Here is a 14,571-nt window from a genome sequence, read left to right as displayed (position 1 = left end):
TAGTCCAAATGGCACAAGTGATATTTTTGACTCATGCTGTTTCAATTAATAGTCTAAAATCTCTTAGCTCCTTGCAGTCCTGAAATAAAAAATGTTTCAAGGGATGCATTCTCCATGATTAACGTGCACTGGCGATCCACTAATGATGATGCTACTTACACGGTGACTGCCCAGGGGGAGAAAGGACTGTATCAGTGCAGCAGCATGGGAGAGTCCTGTACCATGTGGGGCTTGCCCTGTGGCTCAGTGTTCTCTGTCACTGCTGTGGCCGAAACACAGGCAGGACGGAGTCTGCCCAGCTACAGTGTGCCCCTGGAAACAGGTATGTAGCAACCACCAGCCTAAGTTGACTTCAGTGGGGTCCTTAGGAAGTGTTTCAAGGCATGAACTTCTTTATTTAATCTACCTTCAGTGCAACAGAAATACATTAAACTCAGAGCAGAGACATTTCAAAGAGTCCCGGTCATAGAAAATAAAATTTTCAATATTTTACAAGTTCTGTAAAAATATCCTCAAGACTAGTATATCCACTCACTGGCATCAGAGAAGGAATACTTACTCATTCTGCAAAACATTTTTTTGAATTCATATTCTCCTATGATATAATCTATTGAAACAGCTAACAAATGAGTAGCCAAATGAGCTGGGTTGTTACTTATTTCTTTGGCTCAGCCGTTTCAAATTTTTCTCTTTAAAAAATGCTTTCTGGCCAGCCCGGTGGCTCACGCCTGTAATCCCAGCACTTTGGGAGGCCGAGGCGGGCAGATCACGAGGTCAGGAGGTCGAGACCATCCTGGCTAACACGGTGAAACCCCATCTCTACTGAAAACACAAAAAATTAGCCAGGCAGGGTGATAGGCACCTGTAGTCCTGGCTACTCAGGAGGCTGAGACAGGAGAATGGCGTGAACCCAGGAAGCGGAGCTTGCAGTGAGCCGAGATCATGCCACTGCACTTCAGCCTGGGCAATAGAGCGAGATTCCGTCACAAAAAAAAAAAAAAGAAGAAAAAAAATGCTTTCTGACTTTCAGTTTCCTGATAGGTAAAAGGGAGATAATGGCCTCATAGGGTGGCTGTGAGTATTAAGTTGGCTAATGCTGCAAAGCACTTAGCATAGTGCCTGATGCACAGCAAGAGCTCCATAAAAGAAAACTATTATTACAGCGTAGCATCGTGTATGAATGAAACGTGGCAAATCACTTCAAGCCTGTGGACATTAGTTTGTCTTATATACAGTGATAGATGGCACTTTGGGCTATAAAAGTTGAAATACCTAAAAAAAGAAGCCAGCAGTAAGATAGAGACCATACAAAATACTGCATACATGAAGATGTTAGGTATCCTATATTTGGGTAATGGGTCCCTGAAAAATCAAGATGGCCGTGGTATTTTAGACAGCTAAGAAATCAAGCTTTTATATCAGTGATGTACTATGAAATTTTCAAGAAAGGCAAATTATACTTAATTGCTAATGCTATGAAATGTTCTATTGGGAGAAGTGAATGCAACCGTTACTTTGAAATTTGCAGTTAGAATTGTTGAAGATGGGCCGGGCGTGGTGGCTCACGCCTGTAATCCCAGCACTTTGGGAGGCCGAGGCAGGCGGATCACGAGGTCAAGATATTGAGACCATCCTGGCCAACATGGTGAAACCCCGTCTCTACTGAAAATACAAAAATTAGCTGGGCATGGTGGCACACACCTGTAGTCTCAGCTACTTGGGAGGCTGAGGCAGGAGAATCGCTTGAACCCGGGAGGCGGAGGTTGCAGTGAGCTGAGATTGCATCACTGCACTCCAGCCTGGCAACAGAGTGAGACTCCATCTCCGCTCAAAAAAAAAAAAAAAAAAAAAAAAATTGTTGAAGATGGGGGCAACAAAGGATTTCTTTCTTATTCTGAAAAAAAAAAAAAAAAAATGGTGGAAACCTTCAACAGCCAGTGGGTGCAGTGCATTCTTGGGGAAAACACCCACTGTATACAGTGAATGTTACATGACGTATCAGAGGGAATGAACAAAAGGAAATTTTTTATTAACAATGGAAAGTTGGGGAATGCAGGATATTGAATGAAACACAGGCAAAATACCATTCTTTATAATTTTTCACAAATAATCTTCAGTGGAAATAAATCTCCAATTATTTTTCTTTTATCCCATTTAAGTGCCATGCTGTCCAACTGGTCTGACAGTATCTCAAATCACCCAGTCAGTAATCAACGTGAGCTGGACTATTGGGAGGGTGGCTCAAACCCATGTTGCAGTTCTGGAGTCACACACTGGACAGTCTAAGTGTCACACTCATCAAAACCACTGCCTCCTGGGATGCATCACATGTGGCATCAATTACACAGTGACATTAAAAGCAATTAGTGCCACCGGGTTGACTGCGGATTGCTCCTACCAAAGTCATTTCTCTGGTAAGTGAACTGTAGCTCTAGAGTAGCAGTAAGGACGTGACTATTGTAAATCTAGGCATAAGCCTTTCCTCCTCATTTAAAAAGACGCTGCATCTCCATCTAGTTTGCATTATAAACTCAGATTACTTTCTGAAATGGTTATAGTTTCCCTTTGACTTAGAACCTCAAAGTTTCAGAGGCTTCTGTTGGTAGTTGGTGAATTAACTCCCCTAGTAACAATGTTCGTCTATGCTTTTTCTGAAAGGACCATGTATCTTTATGTGACACAGCTACTTGCAACACAGAGTAACGCAGCCTGGCAGAGTTTTCTGAAAGCTAGATCACACATTCTGTTTGGTTTGCATTTTTTTCTTCTCATTATTATTGTGCTACTACCTCTCTTTTCTAAGCTTCTTCAGCTGCTTCAATGGTTTCTTATTTCAACAGGCTAAGAGAGCAGAGGCATCTGTCTACTGACAGTATTGTAACTTGTTCTTCACAAAGACCAAACCATTAGGGAATAGCAGGGGAAGGTAAAAGCAGTGCAAGGTTACCAAATCTCTTGCATGATTCTAATCCACTGAAGTGGCTGCTTGTAGCATGGTTTTGATAAAACTCGTGAGGATGCTTCCTAGGCTTAAGGAGAAAGAGTACAATGATAAGTTACCTCTGCCTGGGGCATGGGATGGAAGAGTTGGAATATAATTTTGGCATCCTAGAGGTAGTAGAAAGAGTCTTAACTGGGAGTCAAAATTAGACATGGCTTCTTATAAGCTGTGTTGCCTAATCTTCCCTGATTCTGTCTCCGCATTGAAAAAGACAGGAATAGTAATATTTTCCTTCAAAGTTGTTTTGAGAATCAAAATAAATCATAATGTGAGAACATTCAGAACATGCTGCACGTATGTCAGCTGGTATGTACTTTCTTTTGACCCATTATCTCGTATTAGATTTACTGCCTAAGTTCTCACCTTGATATCCAGTTCTCAGAATATGACCCATTGCTTATTCTTTTAAGAATAAATCAAGTAAGCCTGACTATAATAACTTTTAAAAATTATACAGTAGGATCTTTAACTTAGTTACTAAGGAATCCATTTGATGCCCTTATTGGCACCTAATGTGTGGCTTGCTAAAGGTACTTAGAAAAGGAAAAAAATGCTAATCAGCTACCATGGATGAAGCGTGGACCAGCAAACTTGGTCACTGGCATGTTGTATAGATGGCTGCACCTAAAGTGTCATGCTACTCATCTCGGCAAAACTGGTTATTCAATTAAGGCTGAATGCAGTTAATTATACTTAAGTTTAATGCCACCAAAATCAAATAAAGCCAGGGCATTATGAGGGATCTTGACAAGGATTCTGTGCCTTTGACTCACAGTTTGAATCACGTACAATATGTATCTGCCAATTTTTGGACCTTTCTGACTCACCATTGTTCTATATTAAAAATTCATACTGCACACCACCTTCACACATGGATTTCTCTCTCTCTCTCTTTCTTTCCCTCCCTCCCTCCCTCTCTTTTTCTCTTTCTTTCTTTCCCTCTCTCTCTTTCTTTCCCTCCCTCCCTCTCTTTTCTCTTTCTTTCTTTCTTTTTCTTTCTTTCTTTCTCTTTCTTTCCCTCCCTCCCTCCCTCTCTTTTCTCTTTCTTTCTTTCTTTCTTCTTTCTTTCTTTTTCTTTTGACAGGATCTCGCTCTGTCACCTAGGCTGGAGTGAGTGCTGCGGCACAATCATAGCTCACTGCAGCATTGAACTCCTGGCCTTAAGCCATCTTCCTGCCTCATCCTCCCAAGGGGACCACAGGTGTGCACCACGACAACTGGCTAATTTTTTCTTTTTTTTTGTAGAGTCAGAGTCTCCCTGTGTTACCTAGGCTGGTGTCAAACTCCTGGGCTTAAGCAATCCTCCTGCCTTGGCCTCCCAAATTGCTCGGATTATAGGCATGAGCCATCATGCCCAGCCACCCATGGATTTCTGATTATGTGGCCCACCATGAAAATAACTTGAGTACCCCTTCAAATCTTGCTCTGATCTAACCAGTAATTAATCCTGTTACTTAGACTAGATTGCTTATATTTTTTCCCTGCAGTAATCAAGGCCATTTTTGGATGGTGATGGAATAAAACAAGTGATTTTGTGTTTCTTTATTTTTATTGCCTAGGTGCCTGCTGCCCTTTGGGGGTGAAATTATATAGGCTGGGCCCTAATGGCATCCGGATCTACTGGCAAGCCTCCAGGGGCTCTGCCAATTACAGCACTGACCTCTATGGCTCCAAAGGCATTTTCACATGCATCCCGAGTGCTGGCCTCAGTTTCTGTGATGTCACTGACATACCCTGTGGGGATGTATACACTGTGATGGTCTCACCAGTTGCTGAAACAGGATTGAAGCTTACTTTCTGTCCAAAAAAAATATATTCAGGTAAAGCAAGTTATGACAGTTTATCTAAAACTAACCCTGAACTCAGATCTGTGAATTAAGATGCAATCAAACTTATTTGCTATGTATGAAGGGCACAGAGGGCATAAAATTTCTTTTTTTTTTTTTTTTTTTTGAGACATGGTCTCACTCTATCACCCAGGCTGGAGTGCAATGGCACGATCTTGGCTCACTGCAACCTCCACCTCCCAGGGTCAAGCGATTCTCCTGCCTCAACCTCCCGAGTAGCTGTGATTACAGGCACCCGCCAACATGCCTGAGTAATTTTTGTATTTTTGTAGAGACGGGGCTTCAGCATATTGGCCAGGCTGGTCTTGAACTCCTGACCTCAGGTGATCCACCTGCCTCAGCCTCCCAAAGTGCTGGGATTACAGGCATGAACCACTGCACCCAGTCGAGGGTATAAAATTTCTACACAGCGCAGGCAGATTCTGGCTGTGGAAGACTCCAACATTCTTTGGAATTGTGATGCTTTATTTTTATTTAATTTAGAGATTATCTTCTCTGTCCCACTCTTCCCCTTCCTAAAAAGGACTAGATGCTTGCTGCTTAACTAGCAAATTTAAGATAATTTTCTGCTTTGAGATTTAGGGATAGATTTTTTAACATATTCTTATTAATAATGATAGACATCCTGGGATTTTGGAAACTAGGAAACTTGAACTTTTATTTGCACAGACTGAGAATTATGACTGAGGAAAAGTTAGAGGATCAGAAAAAATGAATTCATAAATCACAAGCTAGGCTTGGCAATATGAGTGGGCAGACAGTCTGTGATCACAAAACATGGCTGTCAGCAACTACCATCTCACCAGAGCTGGCAGGAAAACATTAGCAATTCTCTGCTCTCTGTTCCAGCACCTTCTGCTACCTTGCCCAGGGCACAGTCATATATTTTTCATATATTCCTAGAAGAAAAAAGATGATGAAGCCCTAGAATTTTGCAGGTGAACACGGAAAAAAGAATAAATATTGGCTCACAAGCCCTTACTGATAGCCAGAATCTAAAATTTCGAATGATATGTAGGTGACAGGAGGTTCAGGATGGCCCTTGGTGATGGAAGGAGGACAGTTCCTCCCAAGGGGCTGTTCTCGTTGTCCCTGGCTGTCATGCTCTGATTCCTTGTTTTTCCATTATTCGGTCCACAGGACAAGCTGGCCCAAAGCATAGTCCTATGGGAAGGGACAGGAATAGGCTCCTGGAGTAAGGCTGAGCTCTTAGGAAGATGAGTCTACAGCTCAATAACAATACTGCATCATAACTGCATACTATTTGATAATTTATCCAGTGGTTTCATATTACAAATCTCATCGAATGCTCAAAATATGCTATGCTGTAGGCTCAACATATTTCATTATGTCCACTTTATAAATGAGAAAACTGAAGCTCAGAGGCTCCCAAATCTCTATCTACAACTCTTCTCTTCTCCTGACCCCTAAATCCATATTCAAATTTGATACCTCCACCTGGAGGTGCCCAGGCATTTCAAACCCCTCAGGGGCAAAAGGAACTCCTGATCCTCTGCTGTTTCTGATCTTCCTCCCATTGTCCTTGTTTCAGGCACATTAGCTAAAAACCCTGGAGTCAGCTTCTGTCTCCCTCACCCTCCATATCTAAGTAATCTTGAATTCTCGTCCTGGTCACCTGCGTGATGGTTCCTAAATCCAGAGTCTTCTCTTCATTCCCACAGCTACTGCTATGCCTCAGGGCCCTCACCACCTCTCCCCTAGACTACTGCACCAGTCCCATCTCCCTGTCCTCACTCCAGCCTCTGTATGGTTACCAGAGTTATCATTCCAGGACACTGGTCCAATTGTGTTACTTTTATGCTGCCACATCTTCAAAACTTTTCCATTTCCCCATAAGATAACATTCAATCCTCTGGGCATGGCGTTCACAGTCCCTTATAATCTGTCCCCTGTCTACTTATACCTGCACTGTTCAATGGAAATTTAATATGCGCCATGTATGAAAAATTAAATTTTCTAGTAGTCATATTAAAAAAGTAAAAAGAAAGAGGTGAAATTAATTTCATAATATATTTTAGTTAACCCAATATATCCAAAATATTATCATTTTAACATCTAATCAATGTAAAAATTATTAATAGATATTTTGTGTATTTTTCATACTGTCTTTGAATCTGGTGTGTCTTTTGTACTTATAGTACATTTAGTTCAAACTAGCCACATGTTCAGTAGCTACCTGAGTGTCCACTGTACTGGACAGAGAAATTGTTTTTTTTGTGGGGTTTTTTTGTTTGTTTTTTATTGAGAAAGGATCTTGCTTTGTCGTCCAGGCTAGAGTTCAGTGGTGCAATCACAGCTCACTGCAGCCTTGACCTCCTGGGCTCAAGCAATCCTCCTGCCTCAGCCTCCCAAGTAGCTGGGACTATAGGCATGCCCCACCATGCTTGGCTAATTTTTAAAATTTGTTTGTAGAGACAAGGTCTTGCTTTGTTGCCCAGGCTGGTCTCGAACTCCTGGGCTCAAGCAATCCTCTCGCCGCAGCCTCCCAAAGAGCTGAGATTACAGGCATAAGCCATTGTGCCTGGCCTGAACAGAGAAACTCTAGGCTCATTCCACAACATCTGTCCTGAGAGGACTCTATTCTCTAGTCTAGGCATCTGGCATCATTCACGTTTGCCTGCTCCTGCCACACCTCCTATTCTATGTCATGTTCTGGAGCTACTGCAGTGCTCTTCTCTTTGCCCGGAAATCCACCCCACTTCCACCAGAGAAATCTACAGACCCCAATTTTTCTTGTCTGTGAAGACTTCTCCAATTATCATAAGCGGAGTTAGCCCTCTCTCTCCCTCCTTTATGACCCCATAGCACCCTTATCTGTACTGCAACATATTACTGTGAATTGAATGTGTGTTATTTCTCCTAATAAATGATTATCTATTTGACTCCCAGTACGTAGCACGTAACTGTTGCCTGATATATTTTAAATTTAAAAAAGAATGAATCAATGAATTTATGCACCTATGATCATACAGCTAAGTGAGTGATGGAAGTCTTTTGTTCTTTCTCCTGCTCCATGCCCACAATTTCACCCTTAGAGAGTCATTCCTCTGAAGGCTGGTTAGCCACCAGAAGTCCTTGTGAGTTAGAACTCAAGTTCTTTGATGGGATGCCATCTCAAGCCTGTAGCCATTTCAGCTTAGTAACATTAGGTATCTAGACTCAAGTTAGGAAATCCTCCTTTGCTCAGTGTCCCCGGTAAAAGCCATACATTTGGGAGATGTTTTTTGGTTTTGTTTGTTTGCAGTATCAGTGATGTCTTATTCTGATAATCAGGACAATATTATAAATGACAATAACAACTAATATTTATTGAATGCCATGTGCCAGGCACTGTTCTAAGGGGTTTACATGTATTAACTCAGTCCTATAACAAACCTATCAGCTTGGCATTCTTTTTTTTTTTTTTTTTTGAGATGGAGCCTCGCTCTATCACCCAGGCTGGAGTGCAATGGCGCGATCTCGGCTTACTGCAACCTCCGCCTCCCGGGTTCAGGTGATTCTCCTGCCTCAGCCTCCTGAGTAGCTGGGATTACAGGTGTGCACAACCATGCCCGGCTAATTTTTGTATTTTTTGGTAGAGACGGGGTTTCACCATGTTGGCCAGGCCGGTCTCGAACTCCTGACCTCAGGTGATCTGCCCACCTGGGCCTCCCAAAGTGCTGGGGTTACAGGTGTGAGCCACTGCGCCCAGCTGAGCTTGGTATGCTTATTCTTACTGCTTTTCAGATAAATTGAGGCACAGTGAAGTGACTTGCCCAGGTCATACTGCTAGTAGTATCTCCTCTTATCACCCAAGTTCGTTCTTGTTCATTTTTTGGTTTATTTTCCTTTTATTCTTTCTTAAGTTAAATCTTCACTATCTTAAATACATAAATGAATATATTTTATTTTAAATGCTTGTGTTTTTATTACAGTAACTTGCTCTGGAAGTACACTTGGAATGGGTAAGTCATTTTTCTCATGAATAAAATAGAACAGGATTTGTGTTGCTCCATTTGGGGGTTACTTAATGAAGTCAGCTGACTTTGCAATGAGAAAGCAAATGCTTTCTTTCTTTGATACAAGGGGCTCCTGCTCTCTTATCCCATAACTTTTTCTCCCCATTGTAGTGCCTCCTCTCAGATTCCACCAGTTAAAATGAATTTCTTTGAATTCTGAAGTCTTTTTAGTATTCTAGGATCCTACAGGAAAATGTAAATAGTTTTGGGAGGGGCGGCGGCTTCATCCCTCACACTTCAGAAAGTGATTCCTAGCTCAACTGTAAACTGGAGTCACCTGGAGAGCTTAAAATTAACTGATGTCTGGTTCTGTCCCCAGAAAGTTTGATTTAATGGGTCTGGGGTGAGAGCTGGGCATCAGGAGTTGTAAAAGCTCTTCAGTTGATTCTGAAGTGTAGCCAAGGCTAAGAACTGCTACTTTAGAGCCGTGCTTCTCAAACTTTATTGTGCACACACATCACCTGGGTCCTCGTTAAAGCCAGATTCTGATTTGGTCGGTGTAGGAAGCGTCTGAGACTCCGTATTTCCATAAGGTCCAGATGATGCTGGCGATGCCGAAGCTGCTGGTCTGACCACACATGGAGTAGGCAGGAGTTAGAGAGACTCTGTTAACGGCCTGCAGAGAGCTACGATGTTTGCTCCTGGTTTGCATGGGTGGGTATACCCCGTGGAGAGAGAGGGTGCTGAAAGGGCAGCTGGAATAGAGAGAACCCTCACTGCCTCCTTGGTTTTGCTCAGGGATGGTCTTGTCTAGGCTATTTTGGTTGCCCCCACAGAGATGACTCTTGGCAGGGCAGTGGAGATGAGCAAATGGAGCCATGAGTGCTGACCCAGTGAGCAGTGTATGCTGCCTCATGAGGAGTCCTTGCAACAGCCTTTTAGGGGACAGCTTGGTCTGGGGCCTTAGGAAAAAATCCTCTGGGAATATTATCAACCCCAAACTACAGAACTTCTCTCCTGCCCACCCCCACCCCACCCCTCCCCATTCCATTCAAACATGGCTGATTTCGAATGGTGTGAGGGTAAATGAAGCCTTCCTGCCCATAAACCCCACTGGACAGCCTTCCAGTTGGGGCCGGCTCCCCACCCACACCCCCTTCCACTGGCAGGAACTGGGTCTAGAGTCTCCACTCCCTGTCCTCTGCCTGGGCTCCCTTCCTCTCCCAGTCTATTGCTTCTCTGAGCACAGCAGGATACACACTTTTCAATTCCTGTCCCACCTGCAGGTCTGAAATAAGCACAATCCTTATTAATTTTTCAAGAGTTTTTGTTTTCTATGACTACAAAAAGGAACAGACTTGGCTTGCTGAAAACAAACTGTGAGGACACTTCTAATTATAAAAAACTCTCCCAAAGTACTAGAGACCATAAGCCCTGGTCTTCAGTGAAAGGTACATGGACCTAGGTCTGCATTCTTTAATCACTATCTCCCTGAGACATAGAGGTGTGGTAGAAGTGTCCTAGGTCCCCAGGGGAGAGGAGTGGTGTATGATATATTGGCCTTGCCTATGATTTTGTTAAAGGAAGAGTTTCAAATGAAAACAAAAAAATAAAAATTTAAAAATGTAAAAAAAAAAAATTTAAAAATGTTTGAAAACAAAGAATGTCTATGTTTTAACAAAAAACACAAAAGGTGGGGTGGCAAGGAGAGCAGGCATGGTGGCTCACGCCTGTAATCTCAGCACTTTGGGAGGCCAAAGCGGGATTGCTTGAGCCCAGGAGTTGGAGACCAGCCTGGCCAACAAAATGAGACCTTGTCTCTACAAAGTGTAAATAAAGTAGCCAGGCATGGTGGCATGTGCCTGTAGTTCCCCTGTAGTCCCAGCTACTTGGGAGGGTAGGGTGAGGGGATTGCTTGAGCCTGGGAGTTCAAGGCTGCAGTGAGCTATGATAGCACCACTGCACTCCAGGCCGGGTGACAGAGTGAGACACCAGCATCACCAGAGAGCTTTTTAGAAATGTACAGTCTTGGGCCCCATCCTGACCTACCAAATCCCCAGGTGATTTGCGAGTGTATTCAAGTTTGAGTAGCACTGCTTAGGTACTGCTCTCAAACTCTGCTGTGTATTAGAATCTCCTGGACAGTCAATAATGAATGCAGAGGCCCAGGCCCTGGCCCAGTGAAGTGCCTCTATATTTCCATCAGGTTCCCAGGTGATTTTGATACACGTGAAGTTTGAGGAGCACTGCTTTAGGTCACTAATGTCCTCTTTTCTGTCCTTCTAGGCTTCAGCTTATCTTCACCGTTCCCTTCCTTAGGCAGGGCTCAGTCTTTAGCCTGAAATCTGCCACTCTCTTGAAGTAGATACTTGTAGAAATCCTGTAGGAGCCAGGCACAGTGTCACACACCTGTAGTCCCAGCTATTCAGGAGGCTGAGATAGAGAATCACTTGAGCCCAGGGGTTTGAGGCCAACCTTGGCAACAAAGTGAGAGCCCCCCTGCTCTCAATGCCATCTCTCTAAAAAAAAAAAAAAAAAAAAAAAAAAATCCTGCAAGGCCCTCAAAAAACAAGAGTAAGCCAGATTATTTGAGGGTTTCTAAGGTCATATGGAAGTCATTATATCTAGGGGGAAATTCTAAATTGCTGTCTTCAATTTCAGCATTTCCCCTCCCCAAACATAGGGCAAGTCCAATCAGGTCCCTGGGCTGACATTGGAGCCTCTGGATATGCTAAGGGGAGCCATGGGAATCTTGCTGGTCTAAGACTTTGGGTTTTCTTTGACTCTTGGAGTATCCTAAAGCTTTTCGAACTTTTTTTTTTTTTTTTTTTTTTTTTTTGAGATGGAGTTTTGCTGTGTCATCCAGGCTGGAGTGCAGTGGTGCAATCTCAGCTCACTGCAACCTCCACCTCTGGGATTCAAGTGATTCTCGCGCCTCAGCCACTTTAGTAGCTGGGATTACAGATGTGCGCCACCACATCTGGCTAATTTTTGTATTTTTAGCAGAGACGGGAGTTTCACCATGTTGGCCAGGCTGGTCTCGAACTCCTAGACTCATGTGATCCACCTGCCTTGGCCTCCCAAAGTGCTAGGATTACAGACGTGAGCCACCTCACCGGCCATAAACAGACTTTTTAAGAGATCTGGATTCAAATCCTGCCACCATCACTTGCTCTTAGTCAAGTTGTGTAAATTCTCTCTAAGCCTAGGTTTCCTCATCTGAAAATTGAAGTAAATAATAATCCCTCATAAAAGAAAATAAGAATTAAATGAGAATGTAAATTATTGGACACAATAATAGGCTCATAACAACTACTTAATAAATGGTAGTTGTTAATTCATATTCAGTCTAAGCTCATATCACATTCTATTATGTACCAATTATTAACATTTTAATGTGCTACTTCTAACTAAGACATTTGAATTTTAACCTTGGTCCTCATAATACACTCCCTCATTGATTCTCTAAGTGTGGTCCTGGGGCCAAAAGCATCAGCATCAGCTGGGAACCTCTTAGAAATGCAATTTTTCAGACTCTTCCACAGACCTATTGAATCAGAAATTCTGGGGCTAGGGCCCAGCCTTCTTTGTTTTAACAAGACCTCAAAGTGCTTCTGATGCATGCTAAAGTACAAAAAGCATGGCTTTAATTCAAGAAAGCTATTTCAATGCTCGAAATTTGATGCAAGTTGGAAGGGAAAGGAAAAAAACAACCTATTTGAGGTGATAGGGGCTCTAACAAGAGGTAGATAGATGGGAGGGGTTTGTGCCTGACATCACACCATGAGCAGGGGCTGGGGGTGTTCCTTCATCTTTAGGACCCAACATGTTTCAGTGTCACCTGCACATCCTGGGCAACTTTGAGGAAGTTTCCTCTCTGTGACATACTTAGCAGCTAAACAGGTTTATATTCTCCGTATAAAACTCCCTGAGTCATTAAAATTTTGGAGTTCCCTGAGGAGCACAGCAAGTTGGCCTGGGGGTGGAAAGGAAAGTTCTTTTGTTTTGAACCAGCAGTCTGGGATTAAAGAGACTCTGGGAGGATTCATTTGGTGAAGCAGGAGAGAGATTTCTCTGGTTAGAAACTGCTTATCAGTTTGAACACTTTGTCAGTTGTCATAGTTTCATGTTTACTTGCCGTGAAGTGCTGCAAAAATAGCATTTCAAATCAACATACACATAAAATCTCAGACACTGGTGCTTTTTAAGAAAATGTCTGCATATTGAATGCATCTTTTACTGCTTCCCTTCCTTACCCTTTTCAGTGATTTATAGAGGGAAGAGAAATGAAGAATGACAAAGTGAGCCCCAGATAAAAACAAAAACTTGACCAAGTGAGTAATGTAAATTGATTTTGTGTGATTTTATGGCAAAGTTTTTGGACTTTGTTTAAAATGTTTTCCCGTTTGTCTTGCAGAGTTGTCTCATTTGTTAGTGATTAGAGATGGAAAAGATCTACTAGAATGTAGAATAAAAATGCCTCTAAGATAGGAAAAGCTCCTTTGGCCTTTAGAAGAACAACTCTGACTCTGCTTCCTGAGGGCAAGGTCAGGTGTGTCCTCACCTGCATAGCAGTTGGAGATCTGCTATGTGAGGACTCTGGAGAGAAATGAATCCAGAAAGTCCCCTGGACAGCTGCTATGAGAACCCTGGAAACAAGAAAGGTCTGCTTAGCAGAAATTCTGAGATTTCACATCCAGACACACCACAGACTTCAACACATCCACTTCATGAGTGTTTTATTGACAACAGCACTCGCCTGCAGCCCCCTCAGGGGCTGGAAATGTTCACTCCCAGAAAGTCAAGCCACCCACATGCAGACAGCACTTATCCCAAGACAAACCTCCAGCAGGACTTCAGTATAGGTTGGAAAGCAGTAGCTGCCAGGGCAACCTGAGATAACAAACGCCCTCACTGCAAGTTAGGAGCAAAGCTGAGCTGCTTGCAGGCTTCGCTGAGCCAAAGCATCAGGTGGCGTGACATCTATGGGAGCATCTGGGAAAGCAGAGCTGCCAGCCTGTTGCTAGAAGGATTGCAGTTATGCTTTCTGCATGAGAGATGTCAAATGGAGAGCCTCAAATTGTGGCCAACTGACCTACATGCATCTTTTGGGAGGGGGACCATCAATCTTATTGGCCGTATCCCCCACTCATACTGTAATTACTTTTTTCATCTTTGGAGGGGGAAGGCAATGAAATATAACATAAATCTCTCATACCCAAAAAAAGTTTGTCCTTCAAATATCAGTAACCTAATTTAAAAAATGTGAGTAGACTTGTATAACACACACACTCACATGCACACACACAGTTACAGTGCTTGCTCCCCAAACACATGGCTACGGAGCCAAGAATGTCTGTAGTTAGGAACAACCATCAAACTCCGCCCAGGGGGAATTGGACCATGGAATTAGGCTTGAACTAAGCATGGAAGAAAGAACAAACTTCCCTTTCTGTTCTCTCAACTTCCTATCAATGCGCGCTGCAAGAGAGAAGTGATATGCTTTCTCTATGAGACTTATCAGAGATACGTAATGGGTCACTAATAAGAGATCTTCCCCAGAACATCTGTACATGAACGGAGACAAGCCAAAGGTATATATCTCTAAAAATGGAGTTGAAAGCATCAGAGAGCACACCTAATACCCTACAAATACCAAGGCACAGAAAGTGAAATAGCCATCTGCCTAGCTAGGCACCTAAGGCTGAATTGTTTTGGTCAGAATGCCATAGAAGAAAATGTGATCCACAGTGGGTAAAGATAA

At 42.9% G+C, this 14,571-nt stretch overlaps 1 protein-coding gene across 1 annotated transcript in view; it reads left to right on the top strand.

Moving 5' to 3' along the window:
• FNDC7 (fibronectin type III domain containing 7) overlaps positions 1 to 14,026 on the top strand; it is a 29,598-nt gene extending 15,572 nt beyond the window's left edge. Inside the window, exons 8-13 of the mRNA XM_032155178.2 lie at positions 68 to 322; positions 2,160 to 2,414; positions 4,561 to 4,821; positions 8,784 to 8,813; positions 13,073 to 13,141; positions 13,225 to 14,026. Of these exons, the coding sequence (XP_032011069.1) occupies positions 68 to 322; positions 2,160 to 2,414; positions 4,561 to 4,821; positions 8,784 to 8,813; positions 13,073 to 13,104 (833 nt within the window). The 3' untranslated portion in view covers positions 13,105 to 13,141; positions 13,225 to 14,026. The remainder of the gene's footprint in view (positions 1 to 67; positions 323 to 2,159; positions 2,415 to 4,560; positions 4,822 to 8,783; positions 8,814 to 13,072; positions 13,142 to 13,224) is intronic.
• Positions 14,027 to 14,571: the final 545 nt, after the last annotated feature.

Source organism: Hylobates moloch, unplaced genomic scaffold (assembly GCF_009828535.3).
Source record: "Hylobates moloch isolate HMO894 unplaced genomic scaffold, HMol_V3 SCAFFOLD_5, whole genome shotgun sequence".
NCBI classification, from domain to species: Eukaryota; Metazoa; Chordata; class Mammalia; order Primates; family Hylobatidae; genus Hylobates; species Hylobates moloch.
The sequence above is the reverse complement of the archived record's forward strand: the minus strand, read 5'-3'. Positions and strand labels throughout refer to the sequence as shown.